Below are 22,937 nucleotides of genomic sequence, written 5' to 3'. Positions count from 1 at the left end.
TCATGACAATCTGCTTATCAGAGTAACCGTCCCCGATGCTGTTGGTTTCGTGCCCGCGTTGCTTGCTTTCTCCTTTTTGATGCCCACCCTGAGCACCTCCATCAAGGGTAGATACTCCTTGCGCTCAATCGCGTCCACCCATTGCTCGATGCGCCGGAGATAGAATCCTGAACCGCACCGCGAAACGGCGTTTAAGAAGTCGACCTTCAGGGCACCCTCTTCCACCTCCATATCCCACTCAGGCCTGAGTTGACGCATACGCGCCGTATACACCTTGCGAAGCTGGGTCTGCTCGTACTCCATCAGGTGAATCCAGTACAGCTCTGTCTTGCCCTCGTTGTCGAGCCCGTCGTCGGGGTCGTCGCCGCCGGAGACCTCGCTTCCCCCGTTGTCGACGTCCGTATAACAGTTGCGGTCGGGCTTCACATCCCTCACGGCGCCGCGCAGAAACTCGGGCACTTGTGACGCCACCCACCGCGGCATTGCCGATGCGCACTCCCTGGTCATGATATTAGCTTTCGTTCACCCTACCAAGCTAGAGAAGGCAATGCCAAGTAAGATAAAAGTACACACCATCCGATGACAGCTGTAACGCTGCCGCTGGCATCGACGAGTATGTTCCGGAGCGACAGGTCGTCGTGCCAAATGACGGTCCGTTCGGGGGGTTGAACGATGGCGGGGAAAACCTTGTGCACCATGCGCAGGAGTTTCCGAGCCACCCGCAGCGCGCTCTCGGCGTAGTCCTTGTCGAGCTCGGTTTTGGCCTCGGCGAGCGCAGCCGTGTGCTCCTTGATAATGACGTTCAGCTGGGCGCGGATCCAGTCGTGGCTGCAGCTGAAGGGGCCGCGCGGGATCGGATAATGGTATCGCTGCCCCGAGAAGAAGAAGCTGGACACAATGGGTCCCGGCTCAGGCATTCCGTGGTCCGAGTTGGGGCTGGTTCCCAGAGTTCCGATGCCCCTAAAACCCTCGCCGAAGTTGCCGCAGCGAAACAGCTGAGCCTGGAAGGCGGCCGCCCTGGTGGTTAGGGCTTCCTTCTGTGCCATCGACATCTTTCGCCAGCGGTAGTAAGCTGGTATTCCGGTCATTCTGCTCATGATAAGCCACTCGTATCCGATTTCATTGCTCCGGGAGTCGTCGAAGGCCACAAGCTCTGGGACCGGGATATCGGTCTTGCGGCCGACGAGCTGTAGCGTAGCCGCTTCTCCACGAGTCTTGATGTGAGGGTCGACGGGCAATGAGACCCGCATCATGAAGTGACCCCGCGGTGAGTAGACCCGGTAAAGCTTGTTGAAGGCGCCATCCGCATGAAAGGAGACCGGGCCGTTCGCTTCTCCCTCCTCGGACGGCTTGCGGGGAGGTATACCCATATGTCGACAACAGACGCGCTCGACGGCCCGGATGTGAGGGTCTCGCGTCCATCGCGGCTCCGGACCCAGGCCGTTGTCCTCCCAGGCCAATCCCTCCCGGCCGGCGTCCCGCATGATTTTGGTTGAGTTGAGATGGTTATCGTGCCCCTGGCTGATCCTGGTGTTTTGTGCTCACTGCATGTGCTCACAAGTCAAGTCACAATCGACCGCCCATCATTGACCGGCGCGTCTCAAACAAGGTGCATCGCGTTCGCCTTCATGGTAACTAACGAAACAGCAGAACAGTAAAACATCAAAAGGGCAGGCTGGATCCTGTTGACAACATTTGCAGTACCGCCAATGGGGATGGGGGGTGGTCGCACCGTCGATTATCAAACGGCAACAAAATGATTGGATTGTGAAAAAGAAACGCGATGTGGGACTGTGATGGTCAACAAGCTTCTCATTGGTTGTCGCCCGGGAAGCGACAGACTGGACGAGATGAAAGTCTCGGCGAACAATTCCATCACAATCATGATTCATCACATTTCCGGCCACTCATCATTCTTTGGTGATCGAAGAGATTCCATAACTATGAACCCCCGTCCCGTGGCCACCGTCTTATGGTGATGCACGTGGCCTGCGTCCATGTCCAAAACCCCTGATAATGATGGCTGGGCCGGGCACATCAGCACTTGAGTGCCAGGCAGCTCTGCACGCATGCGGTGAGCACCCTCAACTTTCCAAATCCCAGGTCACAGGGGCTCAGTGGCCCGGGTCATTCCAAGCCTGAATTAAGTGATGATAAAATCAACATGTTCTAAGCAGGGAGCGATACGGGGGGCAAACAACCCGTGATGTTGAGATGACGTGACATTTGGCCTAGCGCTTCCATTAACATCAGATGTAACATCATAGAGAGGAGCCTATGATGCGCTGAAATATAATATATAAAAAAAACACCCCAGGCACTCAGCACTTTCGAAAAGTCTCTCGATTCCCCTTCACACTCGTTCTGACTTCCAAACTCCTACTTTTTGCTTCCCGTTCCCACCGTTCCCGTTAATATATTATCTACCTCCCATCCCACCTTGCAGAACAACCTGAACCCAGCTAATCCCCCAACCCAATTCCAGGTAGGTAGGGTACCTTACGTTTTCGGACGTTTGGCCCCTTTCTCGTCCACTCGTGGGGTTGACGACCGAAATATCACGGCACCATTTCACCGACAGTTACGCACAACGACAAAACATCACTTACCTAAGGAAAGGAAGTCAGACCGGTGACGCTGCGTGCTGGCATAGTATACTCATCATGACATCCGAGCAGTCGCGTATTCATGTCCCAAAAGCTGGTACCCGTGCCGCGTTCCTAGATAGAGGAGTGGCCCGTTTCCTAGATAGCCACCAAGACCTTAAGCTGGGGAGGACTGAGTGGTACGATGTGGAGCGGCAGAAGCACGCCGAAGTTTTTGCCCTCAAGAACCTCCCCGAACACAAGGCTAACCCCATCGGCACCGTCGAATTCACCACTGTCCGCGGGCCCCATGGAGACATTCCGATCCGGGTCTTGTATCCGGAAAAGGGCATAGACCTGAGGACAAGCGGAGATGCGGGAGCGCTGGTCTACTGTCATGGCGGGGAGTATTGCGTCGGGAGTGTGGATGAATTCGAGAATGGTTTGAGACTTATAGCCGAGACGTCAGGCTGCCTGGTAAAACACCTACCTACCTATACATTATTCCCCGGGCCCCAACACCACGAGCAGGCATTCGCGACTGACCATTATTGGCCCTGCAGGTTGTTGCTGTCGAGTACCGGCTGGCTCCAGAATTTCGCTACCCTGTCCAGCTCGACGAATACTCGGCCGTCGTCGACTGGGTGCAAGGCGACGGGGGCCGATATAGGGGGGTGCACCCTCGCCGCGTGGCGGGGGGCGGAGACGGGGTTGGGGGTAGCATGACGGTGGCGCTCTGCTTTCGCCGCCGCAGTCTAGGCCTAAAACCACTGGCAGCCCAATTGTTATTGTACCCGGCGGTGTACTCGTCATACCTCAATCTAGAGGAGGATGAGGGCGAGCCCACATACTACATGCAGGGTAAAGGCACCTATTCGTGTACCATCCACTACCTGCCTCTCACAGCCGGTAAGGTCCCATGTTGTCCCGCCCACGCTCGTGAACTAGCTTAACATTCAATAGATCTTCCACGGCCCGTCGAGTACGTCTACCCTGGTGATCAGGGCAGTTCTGGGCTCATTGGGCAGCCCCCCGCAGCTATCTTAACCAACGGCTTCGATCCCTTACGGGAGGACGGCATTAGGTTCGCCAGGAAGATGAACAGAGTAGGGTTGCTGGCCGCTTGGAAGCATTATGATGATCTCGCGTATGGATGGCTGCAAATGACGCCGTGGTCCGAGGCGGCACGACAGGCAACTTGCGATGCCGGAGTGGAACTCAGGAGGTTGTTGTACAAGCCTGACATTGAAGAGGAGCTGGTGCGGCAACACAATTTGTGAATAATGCCAGGTCTGCAATCTAGGCTCGTGAATATAAACTGCCACTGGACATGGACGACGGTGGGGTTGTTGCCCACTTGCCCGAGTTATCGGCTTAGAGATATGCACTTTTCTCAGTTGATGGGTTTGTGACGGGAGGGATTCTCGCATTTATCTTCGCGGTTAGGAGTGTCGGCCACGCCTAGATCATAGGGATTGTAGGTATATACCTCGCCAGCTAAGGGTCTTCTTAAGAGAGATTCTCGTTGGCCCTCGGTTGTTCGGGTCACCGCCTCAGAGCTCCCCTCTCAGCGAATAGATACCCTGTCCATGATGCCTGTGTCTCAGGCGCCCCCCTGCGCCGTAGGCAGCTGAAGCTTCCCCGCACGACCGCCCCAACCAGGAGAGACACGACTCCAATTCTACGGTGTATTTCACTTCAGTAATACTTGGTAACTCCAACTCGTTCATCCACCACTGTCGTCATTCACTTTCACTTAGCATTGACCACAACCCCACTGGAATTTCAACAGCGTTGTGACGCAATGGATACCAACACCAAGCAGACTCTCCCAGCGGGGATAAACACGACCTCCAACGAAATCAGCCAGCAATTCTTCCGCCACTCGTCTGCCAAACGCGTCAACACCGACGCAACCATCGCCAAAGCTCTCAAGGCCGAGTACCCCGGCCTCGAGCTTGTAATTGCCCCCTCTTACGGCATTGACTTGCTGGGGTATGCGTCCGCCGGACACGCCAGCTTCAAGTCCATTGACGAGGTCAGCGATGAGCTGCCGTCCTCGCTGATATGGAAGGTGTATGTCACACCCGGTAGACGTATCGACGGCAGCCCCGGAAGTCTGGCACAGGACGTGATATTCGCCAAATTCTTGTACAAATGGGAGGATGACGAGTTCATCCTCTACATGGTCGATGGGCGCGACGGGACCAGTTCATATCCGCCGATACGCAACAACTACATCCTGACCACGGACACGCATAAGGCGGACGCCCTTTTGATTGCCGCTGGGCAGTGGGGCAACGAGCTTCACGAGCAGGTGTGGGTGTGGGACAGCGGCATGTGGAACAAAAGCGCGGAGCTGTATCAGAGCATCGGCAAGGCCTCCTGGGACGCCGTCATTCTTGAGGACAGCATGAAGAAGGCCATCATCGCGGACCACCAATCCTTTTTCGACGCGCGTGACACATACGGCCGCCTCAAGGTGCCCTGGAAGCGCGGACTCATCTACTACGGCCCACCGGGCAACGGCAAGACCATCTCCATCAAGGCCACGATGCACATGCTGTACGACCGGAAGGACCCGGTGCCGGCACTCTACGTCAGGAGCTTCTCTTCGGTATGAGACAGACACCCGCGCATACTAGCCACCCCTCCAGTCTACGTCTGGTACATGTACTAACCAACCTTCAGTTCGCCGGCCCCGAATACGGCATCAGCCAGATCTTCCTCAAGGCGCGGCAGTACGCGCCCTGCTACCTGATCTTCGAGGACCTGGACTCGCTGGTCACCGACTCGGTGCGCAGCTACTTCCTCAACGAGATCGACGGCCTGCGCAGCAATGACGGCATCTTCATCGTCGGCAGCACCAACCACCTGGAGCGCCTCGACCCGGGCATCGCGGTAAGCCCTCGACCCCACCCCCCCTAAACCAATTAGGTACCTTACCTTCACTAACACAACCCAGAAACGCCCCTCGCGCTTTGACCGCAAATACTACTTCCCGGACCCGGACCGCGCCCAGCGCGTGGCCTACTGCCGCTTCTGGCAGCGCAAGCTGGCCGGCAACAAGGACATTGAGTTTCCGGACCGGCTGTGCGGCGCCATCGCGGGCATCACCGACGGGTTTAGCTTCGCATACATCCAGGAGGCGTTTGTCGCGGCGCTGATTGTGGTGGCGCGCGGTGGGGGTAGTGGTGACGGCGAGGGTGAGGTGACGGGGTGGGAGGCCGTGGAGGGCGAGGAGTTGGAGGATGGGTGGGTGGGGGTTGCTGATGAGGGGGACTCGGATGATGGGGATCTGGAGGACTTGGTCTTGTGGGTTGAGATCAAGAAACAGGTGGCGATCCTACGGGAAGGAATGGAGGAGAAGCAGTGATAGGGGTAGCGAGGGATTGGTTGTTGTTGCTGCCACGGCTGGGCGAAGACATTGTTCAAATACGGAAGCGGGAAGGGCACAGGCTTTGGATTTCTTTGTAATATTGTGTGATATTCTAGCGGAGAAGTATTACTCCTTATCTATCTCTCATGTTTCGAACCGTCTAATACTGCTGCTATTGGACGTCCTTCGCCTGCGCACAGCCGAAGCGAGCCCGCGCAGCTCCTTCGGCGAGTGTATCGTGGGCGCACGGTCAGCTGCAGTTCCCACCTCATGCAGAGCATCCATCTTTTCTAACGCGTCAACAACCTCGGACGGCGGCTCCGAACCAAACACGACTTGAATGTCGCCGTGGGGAGACAAGCCGGGGAAGTATCTCCAGGATCCAAATCTAGCCGCCTTAGATCGTCGGGCCCAGACGCTCCGTCGCTCCCATAATCCAATGAGCAACAGAACCGGAGCGTTGACAGTGCGGATGGCAGCGACGTTGATGTTGTGGAAAGCCAGGGGTCCCACCAAGAACTTGATAGGCAACAGAATCAGCATGGCGGCGATGTTGAAGGGCGGCGGATACGAAAAGATAGCATCACTCTTGACGCCCTGGAAAGTGAGAACCGCGCGGCGGAATTGGACTTCGGCTGCTTCGTTGGAGATGATCTTGGAAAAGGTGTTGGTCAAGATGGCGACGAGGATGGTAAGGAACAGGGTGTTGCCAAGGAAAGCAAATGTGATGATCAAGGTCGGGCCGAGGATTAGGTGGAAGTCCGCTGCTCGCTCAATACCTGTGCCGTCAAGGCCAAACCAAATCCTTTTCACTGTTAGCTGAAGAAGTCCTTACCGCTGACAGAGCTAGGGAGATACATACCATAGCAGCCATTTGGTGATGGTAGCCCAGGTGACATTGGCATTTAGCGATCCTTCGCCGCTGGTTCTTGCAAGGAACAGCAACCCCACGACAAAACCGGCAAAGCACCATATAGCAATAAACGTCAGGCGGGTGAAGTCGCGCATCATGGCGTGGAGAGCAATGAAGACGATGTTATCGGGCATCAAGGCGAAGGCGATACGCGTGAGCAACACGGGGGCGGCGGTGCACAACACTGGAAGGGCATAGTAGGCGTCGTCGGAAAGCACCAGTTCAACGGCGCGTACCAAACCGTAGGTGGCGTAAATGGCGACGAAGGTGAGGTCGAGGAACGACCACAGGTTCTGAGCATGGACCTCCCAGCCATGTTCAACAACGGCGGCAAACTGTTCCAGCACCCAACCAGCGGCGAAAACGTTGAAGACGGTCTCGTAAAGGCGGACACCGGCCATGTCAGCCCCGAACCCGAAGTGGGCAACGGTCAACATGTAAAGAACCAGGAGGATCCCAAAGTGCATCAGCTCTATGACGTTCCTCAACTGAGGGACAATGAGGCGGTGATGGTTGAGAATGGCAGCTCGGCGGGGTTCGTAGAGCGAAACAGGGTGGTACTTGTAGTGGTCTGGGAGGAAGTCGACGAAGGACAAGGGCGTATACACCACAACCCCCTTATACACGGCATCCACGACGAGCTGACAAGCGGGCGACTTGATCAGGAATTTGCTTTCCGAGATGATGGCGAGTTCGAGCGCCGTCAATTTCCGCTCGTGGCCGCCCCGCTCCTGGATGGCCCATTGTGGGCGGCGAGATCGCACAGTTTCGGGTGCCGTATCGCAAGGGTCGAAGCCGGAAACTAGAATGTTGGCGATGAGAAGGAGACCCGAGCGCCCCGGGTGATCTTCGTGGAAACGGCGCAAAATACGGGTTGCAAGAAGCTCGCAGAGGATGGCACGCGACTCGTGTACGCCTTGGTAGAGCGCCTCATCGGAGCGAGGGCGGAGGAACTGAACCCTATTGGCGACGAGACAGTAAACTGCAACATCCACGACAGTTAGCATGATATTCCCTGCAGACGACCGTAAGACACTGACCGATGGCGGGGTCCTCTGGATTGTATAACCGGTCGACGAGGGGCCGTACGATCTGGTGGTCCATATGGGGCGCTCGAAGCTCGTCCAAGGTGTAGGTATCGTCTAGTCACATGTCAGACTATGGCCAATTTCTATTACCGGAACTCGTGGGCATACCGATAGCTGCGATGACCAAACGCCGGATCCTGCCATCTTGTCAACCTCCTGCCATAGTTGTCGATGCACCTTCTCCGAGTCCCGTACCTGTGCATCATCATGTAAACCGACATGACGGTGCCCTCTCCGGGCAGCAACACGGCGCTGCCATCCTCCCCTCCTTGGGGCGGCAACCGCCGCATACGAAAGAGAGGCGCCACGTTGTCGTTCTCGCCGTGTGGGTTCAGGGCGGCCTCGGGGTCGTCGTCCTCGTCAGACGAAGAGTGGGAGCTGGTATCGGGGAAATCCGCGCCCATGTCGTTATTGTGGATGCCACGGGTGGTCTCGATTCATCGGTCGGGGTTCGATGTCGAGCAGCCAAGGTTCGAGTTTGGGGATAGGTTCGAGCTGGAAGACGAATTGACACGAGGCGCATCGCAAATGCGCCAAAAGTTAACGGTCGCGGTGGATCATTTCAGCTTCCCATAACGTAATCTGATTGTTTCCGGGAGCTTGGCGGCCCCTGACAGGGACCAGCTCGCCATAAGCCGTTCTCGCCGGAAGGGAAGTTGTCGCGGAACAAACTCGAGTGCGTTCCCATGTTGTTGGGTTTGGGTGATGTAAGTCAGATGCAGGCGACCAAAGCCAACCCGACCGATCCATGCGCCAGTCTTGGAAACTTGAATTCCGGTGTTCCTCCCCAAACCGGCAACCGCGGGTGGAGACTTGCACAAGGAAGCTACCCTAACCCAACCCTGTGTCACATTCACTTTGACGGAAAGAGCATCCTATTACGAGTATAAGGGCTGGAAACTGTTCGAAGGTGAAACATTTCACAATGCAATGCTTATGATCGCCCCTTTACCTCAAGTGTACGAAGTATGCCACTAGAGTATTTAAAAGCCAAGCAGACAAAAATAGAGTCCATCAAGCGTCTCGCTGCTGCTCGAGCAAAAGAGTGTTGACAAGGGTGAAATTCGAACTCACGCCCCTTTCGAGACCACGGAAACTGTGATTAAGGGTTTGGAATTCCTTGGCATGGCGCCTTAGACCGCTCGGCCACCTTGCCCTGATGGTGGATAAAGGTTTTATGGGGGAGATGGAGTTTACAGAGGCAGTGGGATCGCGGGCATCTGCCCTGGTGGAGCACTTCGAGTTCAGGTGGTGTTCGTTGAGTGCCGTGGGGAACCCTGTAGCAGACCCTTGCTCTTGGACCCCTGCATTTTCGTCCGATTCGAATGATCGCCGGCCAACCAGCTGAACGCGACGCGACCAAGCGCTGAACTTTCTTCAGCGGTCAGCACAAGCTCAAGCTCAAGCTCACTCTCACAACGTCCTCGTCCGGTACACATCTCTCAACAGCGAAACAGCGCAGCTTCACCACTCTAGTTGTACAGAATGGCGACCTACACCAATACATGGAGGAACAAGGTGTGGATGGGATGGTTCTTCATGCAGCTGCCCATCATCCTCTGTAAGCCCACCGCTGCGACCTTGGGCTTCGGCTCCGGGGCCGTGATGTTCAAGTTTGCCAGTGCGCGAATCTAACGTCTCCCTTCAGTCATGGACCTGCTTGACTACATGTGGCCCGCTTGGCTCTACGAGCCCGTCGGCTCCCCGCTGCACGCAGCCTTCCAGATGAAGGCGTGGTACATCGGCAAGTACAACGACCCGATCGTGCAGTGGACGGCGGAGACGGCGTCGGGCCATGACAGCTGGATGGGTCTGTTCATGCACCTCGAGTTCTTCTTCCTACTGCCGACGGTGCTATACGGCATTTACCGCCTAGCCGTGCAGCGGCGCGGCACCTCGGGCTGCGATGAGCTTCTGTTCCTCGTATTCGCGCTCGAGGTCGCCTTCACCACCCTCATCTGCATCTACGACACGTCCTTCCTGGACGAGGCCATCTACTCGCCCGCCATCAAGCGTGAGATGCAGTTCCAGCTCTATGCGCCGTGGTGCATTATCCGTAAGTGCTTCGCCTGTCCTAAATGGTTGGATTTGAGGTTGTATCTGACTGTGAAATAAGCGGCCCTCGGTGCTATCGACATGGCGGCCCGGATCATGGGCCGCATCAAGGCCGCCGATGCCGCTCAAGGAGCCAAGAAGTCGCAGTAAGCGAGTTGGGTCTGGTTTCAGTGCCTGGTGGTGGACGGCAGTCAAGCCAGTATTGGGCAGGACTTCCTTGGATGCTTGTGACAGCGTTTGGATTTAAACAACATGTATTAAAAGGACCCGTTGTCGAGTGCCGACTCCAGAACGCCGTGGTATCATTTTTGGTAGTACAGCGCTTCGCACCCCAAATCACGATCTTTCCGTCCGATGTCCCCAGCTTTGGTGGGCTCAGTCGACCGCCCGCTTCTGGTATCCCCAACCATTCCCCACGCCGTTCACCCCATAACCAAGCGGGGTCGCGCCGCCGAGGCCCCTCCCCCTGAGCCGCCGAGGCATTACCGACCCAAAAAAGTAAACGGCCGAGACGACGGCGCCGGCGCAAAACGACACCAGGCTGTAAAAGACGGTGCTGGCGTAGATGTGGCCGCCCATGCCGGCCCACTCCACCTTGCCGGCGACCTTGGGCAGGGCCGGGGTGGGGAACCAGCGCACGCTGAAGCTGAACGGCAGCGGGTCCCCTATGACCAGGCGCCGGGTCGCGCTGCCCTCGAGGTGGGTGAGCGGGCTGGTGCTGTAGGCGGTGCCGCTGTCGAGCACGCCGCTGTCGCGCGGCTGCACGTGGTGCTTGGGCGTGCTGTGCAGCAGGACGTTGAGGTGCGTGCTGATGTGCATGTGGCTCAGCTGCAGCGTGCCCGCCAGCGCGAATACCAGCGGGATGTACTCTTGCTCCGGCGGCTTCTCGCCGACGGCTGTGATGTGTGGTGGAGGTCGTGCGGGCAGGCGGCAGGATAATGGGGCGTCGTTGTGGATGTAGAACTCGAGCAGGTGGAAGAAGGGGTCGCTGATCATGGCGATGGTGCAGTTCTGCTCCCCCTCAATGCCGTAGTTGAATTCGAGTGGCTGGTTCGTCTCGTTGCAGACCGGGAAGGGGATCCATTGGATTTCGTGCTGTGCGTTTTCGATGTGTTCGCCCGTTTCCCTGTGGGCGCATCGGGGTCAGCAAGTTCCCATCCACCTCGTTCCCGAGCGCATTATCGAAGACAGAAAGAAAGTAGGACTTACGAGCTTCGGTTCATGCACTCGACCCGTATCGGGGCGCCATAATGGTACGACGGTAGAGAGTGCTCGTGGTTTGGACTCGAAGCAGCCATCGCCGTCGCCGCCAAGAAAGCAGCGATCAGCACGAACAGCTGCATCCGTTGCGGGAGGGACAGCATTTCGGCTGTTGTCTGAATGGGATCCCTATGCAATGACGAGGAGATAGGACACGCGCCAGCGCATGTTGCGTAACTCGTGAAACTAGAGGAGCTCGTGTGCCTAGACCCTGAGATTTAGTCGCACTTTCGAGGAGTGGCAAGCTGGCGACTTGGCCGATTGCCCAATGAAAATAGAGGGACCACCCCTAACCCTGGTCAACCACCCGTTCATCCCACTTGTGCGGCATCACACTCCTGGCAAGAAACTTCTCGGACAGGATGAATTCTCTAGAAGTCGGAGTCAGGAATTAATCATTATAAGCTAGCTCTACACCTAGTAATTGCAACTTCGCCGGAATCATCATCCTGACGTCCAGGCTCGTCCCTTTTTTCTTGGTCATCTCGCGCGTTCTCCATCTTTCGAGGTCCTCTGCCATCAATCACCAGATTCCTCATTTGTAACTCGAGCAACCACCCTTATCCCGCGCGTTCGAATGCTATTGATCCAGTTTTCTTTTTCCTCAAAGAAGAAGGAACAGCAACCCCGCGCCAGCTGCCCCCCACAACCCCAAACCTCCACCGGACATACTCACCGCAGCATTCTCACCACTGCCGGTGCAAGGATGCTCAGCGGAGCACGCATTAGTCCGCGGCGTGTCGTTCGGCATGGCCGCGTTTCCGGTGGCGTTACCGCCGAGATACCATGACCCGATGTCGGTCAGGTTGCCCCACGGATCGAGCATGGCCATGTTGGGGCCGACGTTGGAGACGGTGCTGCGGAACGACCCGAACCAGCTGTACCGCGCCACGTCCTTGTTGCCCTCGAGGAATGTCAGGGACTGGTTGAAATACTCCTGCGTTGTCGACAGGTTCTGGTCGTTGTAGCCGTACTCGACCACCCAGAGCGGTACGCCGGGGAATCTGGGGTCATGGTTAGCCGAGTCTGGTTCTCCCGATGATAGCGCCGACTTACGCAGAGGAAAACGAGCCGACCCGGTCCTTAAGCACGCCGAAATGCCCCAACGCATGGAACGGCACAAAGTCAAACTCGCACTCCTTGTCCTTGTTCAACTCGGTGCAGTTTTTGAGGAACGGGTCAATCCATCCACCACGGGGATCCCCCACAACAGGCAACCCCAGCTTAACACCAAACTTCTCGCGCAGCGGCACGAGGTTACGCACCCACGCGCGGGCGGCGTCACGGGGCTTCATCTCGCTCCCCCCATACTCAAACGGCTGATCCGGCAGGTTGAAGCCCATAACATGCGTGATATTCCTCGCATTCCGGTCGGAGGTCGGTTGGATCATCTCGGTCATGTTCCGGAGGAAGTCGGTGTCGTTGGCGCCGCCGCCCCACAGCATGGGCACATACTCGATCCGGTCCTGCCCCAGCGACGCGTACGTCTCCGACAGGTTCCAGTGGAAGTTGTAGTACCACGAGATGGGCGAGCCCTCCCGCACCCAGTTCGCGTCGTCCTCGGGCCAGTCCTTGTTACCCACAGCCGCGAGCCCACGCTTGGGCGACTTGGCGGCGAGCCCTGTTGCGGCGAGCAGACCCACCAGGGCCGAAACGGCGGCGTGGCGCATTGTGGGGTTTGTATTGGGTATAGAGCCGAAACTTGCTGAGATGTGATGGGTAGGTTGTGGTCTACCTGGCCATGTCGTCAGGGGTACTGGTGAGTTGTGAGAAGTTGATTGAGTGATTGTTCCTCAACTTCAAGAAAGATATCGTAGAATTTCAGTGTTGCCTAATTTCCCACGTTGTCGTGTCAGATTTTAGTCACTTTCAGCCCCAAGGCGCTAAATGGCAAACACCAACTGCATTGAGAATCCGTAAACGGCACTGGGGTGGCGGCCGCTCTCCCTATTCGTCACAACTTGGCGTGTTTAAGCGAAGCCCGCGCTTTCTTGCGGCTCCTATGTACCAATCTCTCATGGGTGTATCATCTACCATTGTGTACAACATAGATAGTTAGGTACTTTATATTAATTAGACTAGGCCGTCGCATGACGCCTCTGCCATTGCTACCTATTCATATCATGCTTTCTATAGGTATTCTAGATATTGGCCGTACCATACTGCAAGACCTATTCTCGACGCTCGTTACTTGCTGTAAAGACGAGATGAGATGTGTGAACAGGTCATAAGGTCCATCTATGCGAACATAATACTAGGTACTGCCCTGCATGGCCAGGCTTGAGGATCTTTGTTCCGGTACCGTGCGTGCCACTTCCCCGCCGAGTTCCATTTAGTATTGCAGTACCTATCGTGAACTTCCGTTATACTAGAAGTTAGATAAACGCATAGTCTCTCTACGCACTTATACATGCATTCATTTTAACAATAACCTGGTCCTCAAATCCGGTAGTTCCTTCGGCGGTCGGTGAAATATGTTCAAGCGGATCTCTTCCTGTTACACCTCATCAAAATCAGTACCTTTGCCACCAACTACTGTCGAGCCGGACAGGGCTTCCATTAGCTTGCCCGGGCTCTCGGTGCCGACATACCCTCTTGCAGGGACTCATCGCCTACACCACATCGCCAACCTTTGCCCTGCTTGCAAGCAAATTGATACCCGGACCATCGCAGTATCCGAACGATATACACTCTTGGCAAACTTTTGGGATCTCGAGGGGTCGGCCATCGACTGCCGGTTTTGTGCATTACTCGTGCAGACCATCAAAGACAACGGCAATCTGGATATTGAGACGACTCTCACGGCACTGGGTTTGACACGGAACAGCGCGTGCTCTTTATGCTTGGCTCTGGAAGCCGGTATTCTGCGCGTATACGTGGCGCGGCGCCCGAGCAGAATCACGGATGATGGCTTCACTTTAGCAGAGTTCCAGGTGTACCTTGATGAAGACGCCGGCTTAGGGGACGAAATCTTAGGTGAGGTCACTTCAATACCTTTAGTCCTCGAAGACTGCGTTAACAGTTGAGGGCTCGTTAAACACTAGGTATCTTAACTTTTACATATACATGTAATTGGATCTCCTTTTTAACGTGTTGTAGCTGGGCACGAATTCCCGCCTTTAATGCCCCCACCACCGTGGGCTACTCCCAGGCTGATGAAGACAAGCGCGCACTTCGACCATGCGGAATGTTCCATCCAGGACCGAGCCAATATCGCCACAGCAGTTGTAGAGTCGATGTTAGATTCATTGCCTCCATGCACCTGTCTCACGTCCTCCGACGCCAGAGCCCGCGATCGATATACGTATGAGGAATATTGCCAATCCGTTGGCGCATCGAGGGTCGAACAACAGGTAACAGCACCCGCCCTCACTACTCGAGTGATCGATATAGGCCCTTTACACATGACCTTAGGACCTAAGCTGAAATTTCATCTTCGGCTATCATCACTGCACAACCCTTACTTCGCTCACTACGCCACATTCAGCCATCGTTGGGGAGGTACAGTACCATTTATGACAACAAGCAACACTTTCACAGCTAGAGTCAATGGCTTTTACTTGGAGGAACTCCCTCCAAGTTTCCAAGATGCAGTTCTGGTCGCTCGGAGCCTGGGGCTCCGGTACTTATGGATCGACTTGCTCTGTATCGTGCAGGACGACGAGGCGGATTGGCTTGCCCAATCCCAACAGATGGGAAAGATCTTTGCAAATTCTAGCATGACTATCGCCGCTCATTCAGCGCAGGATTCCACGCAAGGCTTCCTAGGTTCGTTTCTCGTTCCTAACTCGCTCCGAATCACCCCCGACAACCCGGCAGGTGGCTTCACCATTCCAACGCTGGAGCTGTCATCCGCCGCCCTGCTGAGTAGGTTCTCACAAAGTTGCCTCAACAGCAGAGCGTGGGTGATGCAGGAGCTGTGTCTCTCGCCGCGTATCCTCCATTTCCTCGAGAATCGCGTCCTATGGGAATGCGACCACACACCCCTGCGGATTGATACCGAAAATCCACCAACGTGGGCCGCGCTGTTGTTGCAAGGCCGTCGGTCTCAGGATTGGGAGCAACTAGGAGAAGCCCGCTCCAATCTCTGGCGAGAGTTGATCTCTCAATATTCGACGTGTCAGATGACGAAACCCGACGACAAACTGATAGCTGTGGCTGGCATCGCCGAACAGCTGGACAGTCTTTTTGCGTCGAGTTTATCTTACGACTATCATTGCGGCATCTTCAATACCGACGTTGTGAGATCGATTCTATGGTACTCCAACCAGGCCCCTAAACCTTTACAGAAGCCAGCGAAGAGGGCCCCGTCCTGGTCCTGGGCCAGCGTGGACGGCAGGATAGCTTTCGCCGCTTCTCCAGATGGTGCGGATATGGCGAGCTGTGCGACTTTTAGGTCCATCACCCCCGACGGTGTTTGCCTGAATACAGTCGAGACGGCGCCATGGATGCGATCTTTCGCCTCGCAACGTGCTGCTAGCACTTGCTCACTTGTCGTCGAGGGTATGGTGATCAAGCGGTCCCCTTTGATACAGTTCAGGAAATCCACCTCTGTTGCAATGGCACCTCAGAACGGCCCACCAGTCGTGGCAGTTTGGAGCAGGGCTGGTTCAAACTCCTCCATCACCGCGCAGGCGGATATCGCGTGGGAGATCATGGATTCTCATCCTGGGATTGGCAAGGTGGGTAAGTCAACTAGAACCAAATGCCTTATTGTTTCGACAGCGTCATTGGGAGACAAATTCCTCGGCGCTTGGATGCTGTTGCTGCAGAAACACACATGGTTTCCCAAGACCTATAGAAGGGTTGGCTTAGGGTGCCTGCTGGATGAGGGCATTCTGAAGGTGGCAAGCAATGAAGCTTTTACTGTGGTTTAACAGGACGGCTAAGGAGAAGCAGCTAAGCCAAGTTAGTTCGGGCAAATCATGCGGAAAGTACCTAGGTAGGTAATATGAAATACAGCTTCCATGATGGCTACAGCGAAGGTGCACATTCCGACATTTTTGAGGCACTGGCTCGGACCAACCTCTCCCAACAACGCGGTAGCAAGCATAGGACTCAATTGGTGAGATTGGGTCTTAATTAGGAACAACGAGAAGGCGCACTTGCCAGCGTGGCTGCGCAGGTGATACACATACATGCCCCCACCCCACTTTTGACCTCTTCAAAAAAGTCGGAAGCCTACCGTTTCCCCTTTGCTTCTGCTCGGAAGCAGGTCCCTTGGTGCTCTCAAGTCCCCGGGAGTGCTAGCGGTCCCAAGAGTTCTGGGAGCATATGGTAGAACCTGCTTAAGCCAAAAACTTCCACCCAACCTACAAAACACCTTCCACAGCCAGCTTTAGCCTGGGAGAACTGAGCAATTTCCCCACGAATCCCTAGGTACCCAGCTAAGGCTCGCCGCCTCACGCGTCGCAAACAGCCAAAGCATTATGGCCGAAGAGTGGGAAGTCCCGCCCAAGTTCCTTGGGGGGATACCGGAGGTCGCTCCGGGTTCTAGTGGCGGTAAACCTGTCGAAGGAGATTTTCCGTTGGACCAAGTCGTGATTGACGGTCCGTACCGAGTCCCAATAAGCTCCAAGAGCAGTGGCTAATATATATAGAGTTTCCGCCTGGCACTGTGGTCCGGTCTTGCAATCGTTACGGCGCATCTGACTGGACTGTGGCCGCGAGAATCGAGACCATCCTTGCGAGCGGCGAGCCAAAGTCTTATTTCCTCAAGGTAACAACTATGGCAGACCCTCCCGCTCCACCTTCAATCCACGATGCTTACAACTCTAAGTGTGCAGAATATGACCAAGGAAGAGCCATGTTGGAAGGGGAGTTCCATTCGATGAACGAACTGTACAAAGTCGCTCCCAATCTCGTGCCGAAGCCGCACGGCTGGGGACAACTTACTGTTTCCAATCCAAAGACATACTACTACCTTTGCGACTTCATCGAGTTTACCGGCCAAAAGCCGGATCCCTTTCAGCTCTGCGAGAAGCTAGTTGCACTGCACAAGTCCAGCAAGTCGCCGACTGGAATGTTCGGTTTCCATATCAAGCCCTTGAGAGGGAACCTTCCACTGGAGACAACATGGAATCCTGACTGGTTAGAGTTCTTCATCCAGCTTTTCCGGAGATCGCTGGCGTTGGATCAAAAGGTCAACGGCACTTGGAAGGACATCGGGCACCTGGTCGAGTTGGCCATAAAACATGTTGTGCCGCGGGTATTGGGACCGCTGGGAGCCGACGGACGATCCGTCAAACCGTCATTGATCCATGGAGGTATGTACCTATTCAATCGCAGCAGCCACGGGAGCCCGGAATTGACCACCGTTCTCAGATTTGTGGGGGGGTAAAATTGGGACTGATTCCAAGACCGGCAAGATCTACATATTCGATGCCAGTTCCTACTACGCCCACCACGAGATGGAAATTGCAATATGGCGGCCTCACCCTGCCTCCGTTGTCGGTTCAGGTGTTTACGTGAAGGAATATCTTGCCCAAATGGGCATCAGCGAACCCGCAGAGCAATTTGAAGATCGCCAGAAGCTCTACAGCGCATGTACAGCTCTTCATGCCGCTGCGTGTCATAATGGAGACTGGTTTCGCGAAGAGTAGGCATGCCCCAAGTTTACCAACCTGACCTAAAGTCAAGCTAATGTATCTAGGGTCCATGACAAGCTGAAATATCTTCTGGAGAAATATGCACCTGGTCTCAAGGACGCCTGTACGGATGATGCTTCATGAACTTCGCGAGGGCGGTAATGGCTAGTCGACGCGGAGTCTGGAGAGAAGATTGTCCTGCCCAGGAGAGGTACCACAGAGAGGATAGAAGACCCGGCGTGGGAATTTACGATGAACTTCTTCAGAATAGTGAATATGACCGCGGCTATTTTTTCAGTGTTAGGTAGCTTATGTATGCTGATTCTAATTATTATCAGACCTCCATAAAAGGCACAAATCGAGACCCACCCTTTTCCATCCATATCGTCAGCAGCACGGATGGCTGTTCGCCGAAGACGTCATTTAATCACACAAGGCAGTGATTGGTGTTATCGCCGACGGGTACACCTTCAACGGTATGTAGCCCTATGTCGCCTACCCTGTTGTCGGAGCCCCGGAGATTGGTCATGCACCGAAAACTCCGACCCTAACCGACTGCGATTGTTCGAGAAGTCGAATGAGGTCTTAATACCTCTGTCCACCTGCCATACCTAGCGGCCGTCGAACCTCGTGGGATGCCAACCCCTGACCGTATCTGGGCCCATTGGTCAGACTTGACCAGATCTGGTAAATGGTCCCTTGTTAGGGGCATAGTCGGAGTATTCCAAGACGGGGCGTTACTACACCGTAATTTGTCATGATTTTGTGCAGTTACGAAATATGACAAACCAACCCCCTACCCCTTGCTAGGTGAATTGCAGATCCGGGCACGGGAAGCCCCGAAGCCCGACGTGAGATAGTACTGTTCTAAACCACCGCCATCACTCCCCACTTTACTTTATTGGCCTTGTACTCGAGACTTATTAGTATGAGCCGGCGGTGCTCATGTTCAGCAACTTCTTCTTCTTCAGCATCAAGAGTTGCGAAGAAGTACGACAAGCCGTACACGCACAACATAGCATGGCTTCCCTCGCGAACTGGTCGTTCAATCCCTTGCCGGCCTTTGCGCCGACCGTCTTCCCCAACATCGCCATGTGGGACGTCAGCAACACGGCCAAGAACCTCAGCTACCAAGTCCAGATCTCCTGGCCCTTCGAATGGGAATCCCGCGAGGTGACTGACAAGTCAGCTCTGACCCTGTAAGTGACAACCAGCCAGAACCCCCCCCCCTCGAGAAGGACAAAAAAAGGGAAGAGGAAAAAGAAAAGAAAGCTAGAAAAAGAAAACAACCCCCTATCTAACTACCTCGCACTCTAGTTACATCCTCGACGGCAACGCCCTCGGCACCACCGCCGCCGAAGCGATCAAACGGCGCAAACTAATCTACGCCGACCAGCCCGACGCGGTCGTCGTCAGCGTGGGCTACCCGCTCTCCGACGCCGTCTACGACGTAACCCGCCGCAACGCCGACTTCCTCCCACCACTGCCCCCCGCGCCCCCTTCGACCGGGAGTCCGGAGCCGGCGGGGAATGGGCATGCGGATGAGTTTTTGGCATTTTTGAGCGGGGTGCTGCGGCCGTGGGTGAGGGGGACGGTATTTCCGGGCGTGGGGTTTGAGAGGGATGCGTTGTATGGGCATTCGTTGGGCGGGCTGTTTGTGGTGTATGCGCTGGTGAGCGAGCCGGCGGCGTTTGATACGTTTGTGGCGGCGAGTCCGGGCGTGGGGTGGAATGATGAGGCGTTGTTGGAGGAGATTACGCGGAGGTTTGGTGATGGGTTGGGGGGTGGTGACGAGCAGCAGCAGGGCGGGGGTGGTGGTGGGAATGAGACGAAGCCGGCTTTGTTTATTGGGTATGGCGGCGCGGAGCAGTTCCCTGTCCGGAGGCGTGCCGAGACGGAGGACCATTTCCAGGCGCGCAAGGCTCTGTACGGATGGAACCATATGACTGAGTGGAGTCATGCGCTGTATGACCGTGTCCGCCCGGGCAACGGGGTGCGGGAGGTGGTGTTGAGGGAGTATGCTGGGCAGGAGCACCCCGGGGTGGCAGGGACGGTGTTGACGGAGGCAATTGAGTACTTCTTTGACTGGTAGTCAGGGGGATGGATGGTTGACCACCAGACAGGCGGCCAGGCCGGTTACGCAACTTTACGTTCTTGGGCGAGATCGTTTGGGATGGCTTTGTATGTTCAGGCCTTTTAGTATGCAAATAATATGTACACAGTTACAAGATCTGCAATCTATCCTGGTCCGGTTCCCCCTAATCTACTCGCACCCAACGCGGGCCGAGTCAATGGCGATGTCGTCGTACCAGAAGGTGTTGGTATCGCCGCCGTATGACTCCCAGCCGAAGTATACAGCCTCGGGCGTAGGCTTAACGCTGCTCCGTTGCCACTGGCCGGCGTTGGGGTTACCATCGCCCGGCACGCTGGTCAAACCCTCAACGGCCTCGCCGTTGAGCCACGTCTCGATAGAGCCGTCGGTGCCGACGTGGTACTCGAAGCACTGCCACTCGCCCGCGGGGAGGGCGGCAGAGGCGGCGATACCCTGCGGGGATAGGTCTGGGAGGGTGGCGTCGTCGGATTCGCGGTTGTACATCAAGATTTTGCTCTGGCCGCCGATGCGGAGGTGCTTGTTGGTACCCTGGGCGGGATCCGGCATGGTAATGAAGGTGACGTGGGAGTCGGTGAAGGCCTTTGACGCCTTGCTGGATGAGGAGGACGGTCAGAACTGCTTTTCTGTCTGGAGTTCGTCCGTGTTTGCAAACTTACACCCAGGCTCTAACATAAAGATCTCCGCTAGGGATGCTCTTTGTGCCGAAGAAGATGTGCCCGCAGAAGCCGCCAGCGCCGTCGACACGGATGGAGTTCGAGCCGCTGTGGGCAGTGGAGCTGTCCAGGGCGACCTTGCCGCCCTGGTTGCAGTCAGGGGCGTAGGTAGGCCATGCCGCCTCGTCCCAGCCGCCCTCGAAGTCTTCGGCGACCTGGGCGAAGGTGGCGGGCACGAGGGCGAGGGCGAAAAGGGCAGCCTGGCGGAGCATTGTTGCGGATGGTTGCTGGTGGTAGCAAGTGAGGATGGGAGAGGAATGGGACTGAGGAAGTAAGAATCTAAAAGGAGCAAGTCAGGGGGGTTGAGTAGTACTTATTTATGTTGGGTACGCGACCCCAGGTTCCTCGGCGCTCCATTCTCGCTGTGGGAAAGCTTGTTTAAATCCAGGGGGGATCCCATCGCGCCGGCTGTGTTCATGGCCCATATTCACCACTTTCATCTTCCGTGTCGCTCAATTTGGAAGTTCCGTGAGCGGGTGCTCAATGGAGACTTCAATTAACAGCCGGTCGCGTCGGACCGTTCGCAAGGGCTGCAATTTAGCCCTTCAAGCCGCCTCCGGTACTTTTTATGCCGATCTCCTATGCACCCCGCACCCGCCTTACCAGGAACCATTCGTGATCACCGGGGGTGGGTTCTGTTGGAGGGACGGGGATCGTCATCGCCGTCCGGCCCAGACGAGCCGTCTCTTGGAACGGCTCAGGCGCCGATGATACGATGGTTACCGGGACCGGGAAAGTCAAGAGATGGTTGAGGTCTGGGTCCGGGATGCAAAGCAGAATCAAAACCATCTCCAACCGTATCAAGGCTATCTCCGGATCGACACTCGGATATACGGCAACAGGAAATAACCCCAGCGACTAGCCGCTGATTAGACGAGTTTCAGGTTGTCGACTCTGTTTCCTTTGTATTGCCTATCCTGGTAACTAACGTACGGAACTGTAAACGCCACAACGCACATACGAGTACCTGGTTCTAACACGGAACATGTCCCCACCATACGCCAGGTGCCCGAAAAGAGATTGCTATCCACATATTCCGCAGCCCAGGTTTTACATAAATCCGATTCAGCCCTATTTCCATCCAACTCCAGTATCTTCGTTTCTCATATCTGATCATAATAGTGAGGAAGTCATCGTTGTGACGGGCTATGAGGAGCCTATGACGGCGGGCCATTACGCTAATGTCTCATAGCCGGAGCCGCGCTGGTAGTTGGAGCGGTTCGAGAAGAGATAGTAGACGATCATGCCGATAACGGGGAACAGGAAGACGACCAGGCACCAAATGAGCTTCTGGACGGGCGTGCGGCTCGACTTGAGGACCTCGACTGTTGAGAAGTAGCGTTAGCGGTCATGTCATGGTTGACATCAAGCTAAAACCAAATAACATCAACGTACCAAAGACGATAATATCCAGGATTAGGACAACAAGTCCAATTAGGCCACCGCCAGTGCCATACTGCCAGCTGTTGTCCAGTGCTTCGGTCGAGACAGGAGCGGCGAGGCCGAAAGAGGCGAAGCAGAGCTGGAGGATGATGTTGGAGAGGAGGGTGTTGAAAGTCATGATGACTGGATGTTGACTGTTTCGAGGTGAGTTGTTTCTTGGTTTAAGACTGACTTCAGCGTTGACACGGAGAGAGAATATTCGTGATGTTTTGGTGAAGGAGGGTGTGAGGGGAAGTTAAACTTTATCCAGATTCAAGTTGGTGTCGTGCAGCCCGTGCGTGCTGATGACGATTGTGTGGGGGTGACGTCATGCAAACGCGGTGCCTTGGCTGCCTTGGCTGTTTACCACGGTCAGTGGCTGCTTGGCTGCTGATTGGCTGCTGCTTGCTGGTGCTTGGATGCATGAGCTTCTTCGGACATTTTGATCCGGGAGTCCAGGACTCCGCGACCTGACCTGACTCACCTGAGCGTGCATGGTGAAGCGGTGATACACCAAAACCACACACACCACCAACGCTTGAGCCACAGTGCCGCACGCCTTGTGATGTCAATGTCATATAAGGGAGGAGATAGCTCAGAAACTGTAAACTTCCACCGCGAATCCTACGATTCCGGTCTCGTAACGCCCCTACGCGCGGGCCCCTCATTCACGGGCAGGGCCGCGGATCAGGGAACCGCGTCAAAAAGGTCACTTCCGCAAGTGTGGAAACGAAAAGTAAGATAATAATTATCTGCCCCCCCCCAATTCAGGGAGGGTCCCGCCCCCTGACTAGATATAAAGGCGCCGCGGCGCAAGGAACG

The 22,937-nt window shown here is 55.6% G+C and overlaps 12 protein-coding genes and 1 non-coding gene across 13 annotated transcripts; 6 read left to right on the top strand and 7 right to left on the bottom strand.

Annotated features, from left to right (window-relative positions):
* Positions 1 to 1,484, bottom strand: F5144DRAFT_490270 (phosphotransferase enzyme family-domain-containing protein; the record flags this gene model as incomplete). The annotated part of the gene is made up of 2 exons (XM_066785784.1): positions 1 to 495; positions 570 to 1,484. 2 exons carry the CDS (start codon positions 1,482 to 1,484, stop codon positions 1 to 3), a joined length of 1,410 nt encoding a protein of 469 aa, XP_066643984.1.
* An 883-nt stretch (positions 1,485 to 2,367) lies between these two features.
* On the top strand, positions 2,368 to 3,922 carry F5144DRAFT_264737 (Alpha/Beta hydrolase protein). The gene is made up of 3 exons (XM_066783571.1): positions 2,368 to 3,062; positions 3,149 to 3,494; positions 3,549 to 3,922. The coding sequence occupies exons 1-3, from the start codon at positions 2,664 to 2,666 to the stop codon at positions 3,863 to 3,865; spliced, it is 1,062 nt and encodes a 353-aa protein (XP_066643983.1). The 5' UTR covers positions 2,368 to 2,663; the 3' UTR covers positions 3,866 to 3,922.
* A 302-nt stretch (positions 3,923 to 4,224) lies between these two features.
* Positions 4,225 to 6,089, top strand: F5144DRAFT_621520 (P-loop containing nucleoside triphosphate hydrolase protein). The gene is made up of 3 exons (XM_066792069.1): positions 4,225 to 5,202; positions 5,277 to 5,486; positions 5,551 to 6,089. Exons 1-3 carry the CDS (start codon positions 4,390 to 4,392, stop codon positions 5,959 to 5,961), a joined length of 1,434 nt encoding a protein of 477 aa, XP_066643982.1. The 5' UTR covers positions 4,225 to 4,389; the 3' UTR covers positions 5,962 to 6,089.
* A 19-nt stretch (positions 6,090 to 6,108) lies between these two features.
* Positions 6,109 to 8,719, bottom strand: F5144DRAFT_630628 (uncharacterized protein; the record flags this gene model as incomplete). Its single annotated transcript, XM_066792425.1, has 5 exons — positions 8,161 to 8,719; positions 8,074 to 8,102; positions 7,918 to 8,019; positions 6,827 to 7,859; positions 6,109 to 6,769 (listed from the first exon to the last, which is right to left on the bottom strand). Exons 1-5 carry the CDS (start codon positions 8,367 to 8,369, stop codon positions 6,109 to 6,111), a joined length of 2,034 nt encoding a protein of 677 aa, XP_066643981.1. The 5' UTR covers positions 8,370 to 8,719.
* A 295-nt stretch (positions 8,720 to 9,014) lies between these two features.
* On the bottom strand, positions 9,015 to 9,121 carry F5144DRAFT_t104. The gene has a single exon. It is a non-coding gene; the product is annotated as a tRNA-Leu (tRNA).
* Positions 9,122 to 9,450: 329 nt separating this feature from the next.
* Positions 9,451 to 10,170, top strand: F5144DRAFT_603552 (transmembrane protein 6/97; the record flags this gene model as incomplete). The annotated part of the gene is made up of 3 exons (XM_066791286.1): positions 9,451 to 9,526; positions 9,614 to 10,021; positions 10,082 to 10,170. 3 exons carry the CDS (start codon positions 9,451 to 9,453, stop codon positions 10,168 to 10,170), a joined length of 573 nt encoding a protein of 190 aa, XP_066643980.1.
* Positions 10,171 to 10,395: 225 nt separating this feature from the next.
* F5144DRAFT_489672 (uncharacterized protein) lies at positions 10,396 to 11,384 on the bottom strand (the record flags this gene model as incomplete). The annotated part of the gene is made up of 2 exons (XM_066785749.1): positions 10,396 to 11,146; positions 11,230 to 11,384. The coding sequence occupies 2 exons, from the start codon at positions 11,382 to 11,384 to the stop codon at positions 10,396 to 10,398; spliced, it is 906 nt and encodes a 301-aa protein (XP_066643979.1).
* A 231-nt stretch (positions 11,385 to 11,615) lies between these two features.
* Positions 11,616 to 13,363, bottom strand: F5144DRAFT_575359 (glycosyl hydrolase catalytic core-domain-containing protein). Its single transcript, XM_066789076.1, has 2 exons — positions 12,337 to 13,363; positions 11,616 to 12,284 (listed from the first exon to the last, which is right to left on the bottom strand). The coding sequence occupies exons 1-2, from the start codon at positions 12,948 to 12,950 to the stop codon at positions 11,885 to 11,887; spliced, it is 1,014 nt and encodes a 337-aa protein (XP_066643978.1). The 5' UTR covers positions 12,951 to 13,363; the 3' UTR covers positions 11,616 to 11,884.
* Positions 13,364 to 14,516: 1,153 nt separating this feature from the next.
* F5144DRAFT_489542 (heterokaryon incompatibility protein-domain-containing protein) lies at positions 14,517 to 15,638 on the top strand (the record flags this gene model as incomplete). Its single annotated transcript, XM_066785739.1, has 1 exon — positions 14,517 to 15,638. A coding segment is annotated over one exon (1,122 nt), but the record flags the coding sequence as incomplete, so codon positions are not given.
* Positions 15,639 to 16,499: 861 nt separating this feature from the next.
* On the top strand, positions 16,500 to 18,399 carry F5144DRAFT_513600 (Fructosamine kinase-domain-containing protein). The gene is made up of 5 exons (XM_066786578.1): positions 16,500 to 16,830; positions 16,881 to 16,999; positions 17,060 to 17,546; positions 17,605 to 17,878; positions 17,933 to 18,399. Exons 1-5 carry the CDS (start codon positions 16,710 to 16,712, stop codon positions 18,009 to 18,011), a joined length of 1,080 nt encoding a protein of 359 aa, XP_066643976.1. The 5' UTR covers positions 16,500 to 16,709; the 3' UTR covers positions 18,012 to 18,399.
* Positions 18,400 to 18,887: 488 nt separating this feature from the next.
* Positions 18,888 to 19,959, top strand: F5144DRAFT_534728 (Alpha/Beta hydrolase protein; the record flags this gene model as incomplete). Its single annotated transcript, XM_066787020.1, has 2 exons — positions 18,888 to 19,066; positions 19,185 to 19,959. The coding sequence occupies 2 exons, from the start codon at positions 18,888 to 18,890 to the stop codon at positions 19,957 to 19,959; spliced, it is 954 nt and encodes a 317-aa protein (XP_066643975.1).
* A 74-nt stretch (positions 19,960 to 20,033) lies between these two features.
* Positions 20,034 to 21,040, bottom strand: F5144DRAFT_264655 (uncharacterized protein). Its single transcript, XM_066783570.1, has 2 exons — positions 20,637 to 21,040; positions 20,034 to 20,572 (listed from the first exon to the last, which is right to left on the bottom strand). Exons 1-2 carry the CDS (start codon positions 20,903 to 20,905, stop codon positions 20,131 to 20,133), a joined length of 711 nt encoding a protein of 236 aa, XP_066643974.1. The 5' UTR covers positions 20,906 to 21,040; the 3' UTR covers positions 20,034 to 20,130.
* Positions 21,041 to 21,492: 452 nt separating this feature from the next.
* On the bottom strand, positions 21,493 to 22,393 carry F5144DRAFT_613196 (uncharacterized protein). The gene is made up of 2 exons (XM_066791739.1): positions 22,089 to 22,393; positions 21,493 to 22,018 (listed from the first exon to the last, which is right to left on the bottom strand). Exons 1-2 carry the CDS (start codon positions 22,252 to 22,254, stop codon positions 21,867 to 21,869), a joined length of 318 nt encoding a protein of 105 aa, XP_066643973.1. The 5' UTR covers positions 22,255 to 22,393; the 3' UTR covers positions 21,493 to 21,866.
* Positions 22,394 to 22,937: the final 544 nt, after the last annotated feature.

This window comes from Chaetomium tenue (genome assembly GCF_020726465.1).
Source record: "Chaetomium tenue strain MPI-SDFR-AT-0079 chromosome Unknown F5144scaffold_4, whole genome shotgun sequence".
NCBI classification, from domain to species: domain Eukaryota; kingdom Fungi; phylum Ascomycota; class Sordariomycetes; order Sordariales; family Chaetomiaceae; genus Chaetomium; species Chaetomium tenue.
The sequence above is the reverse complement of the archived record's forward strand: the minus strand, read 5'-3'. Positions and strand labels throughout refer to the sequence as shown.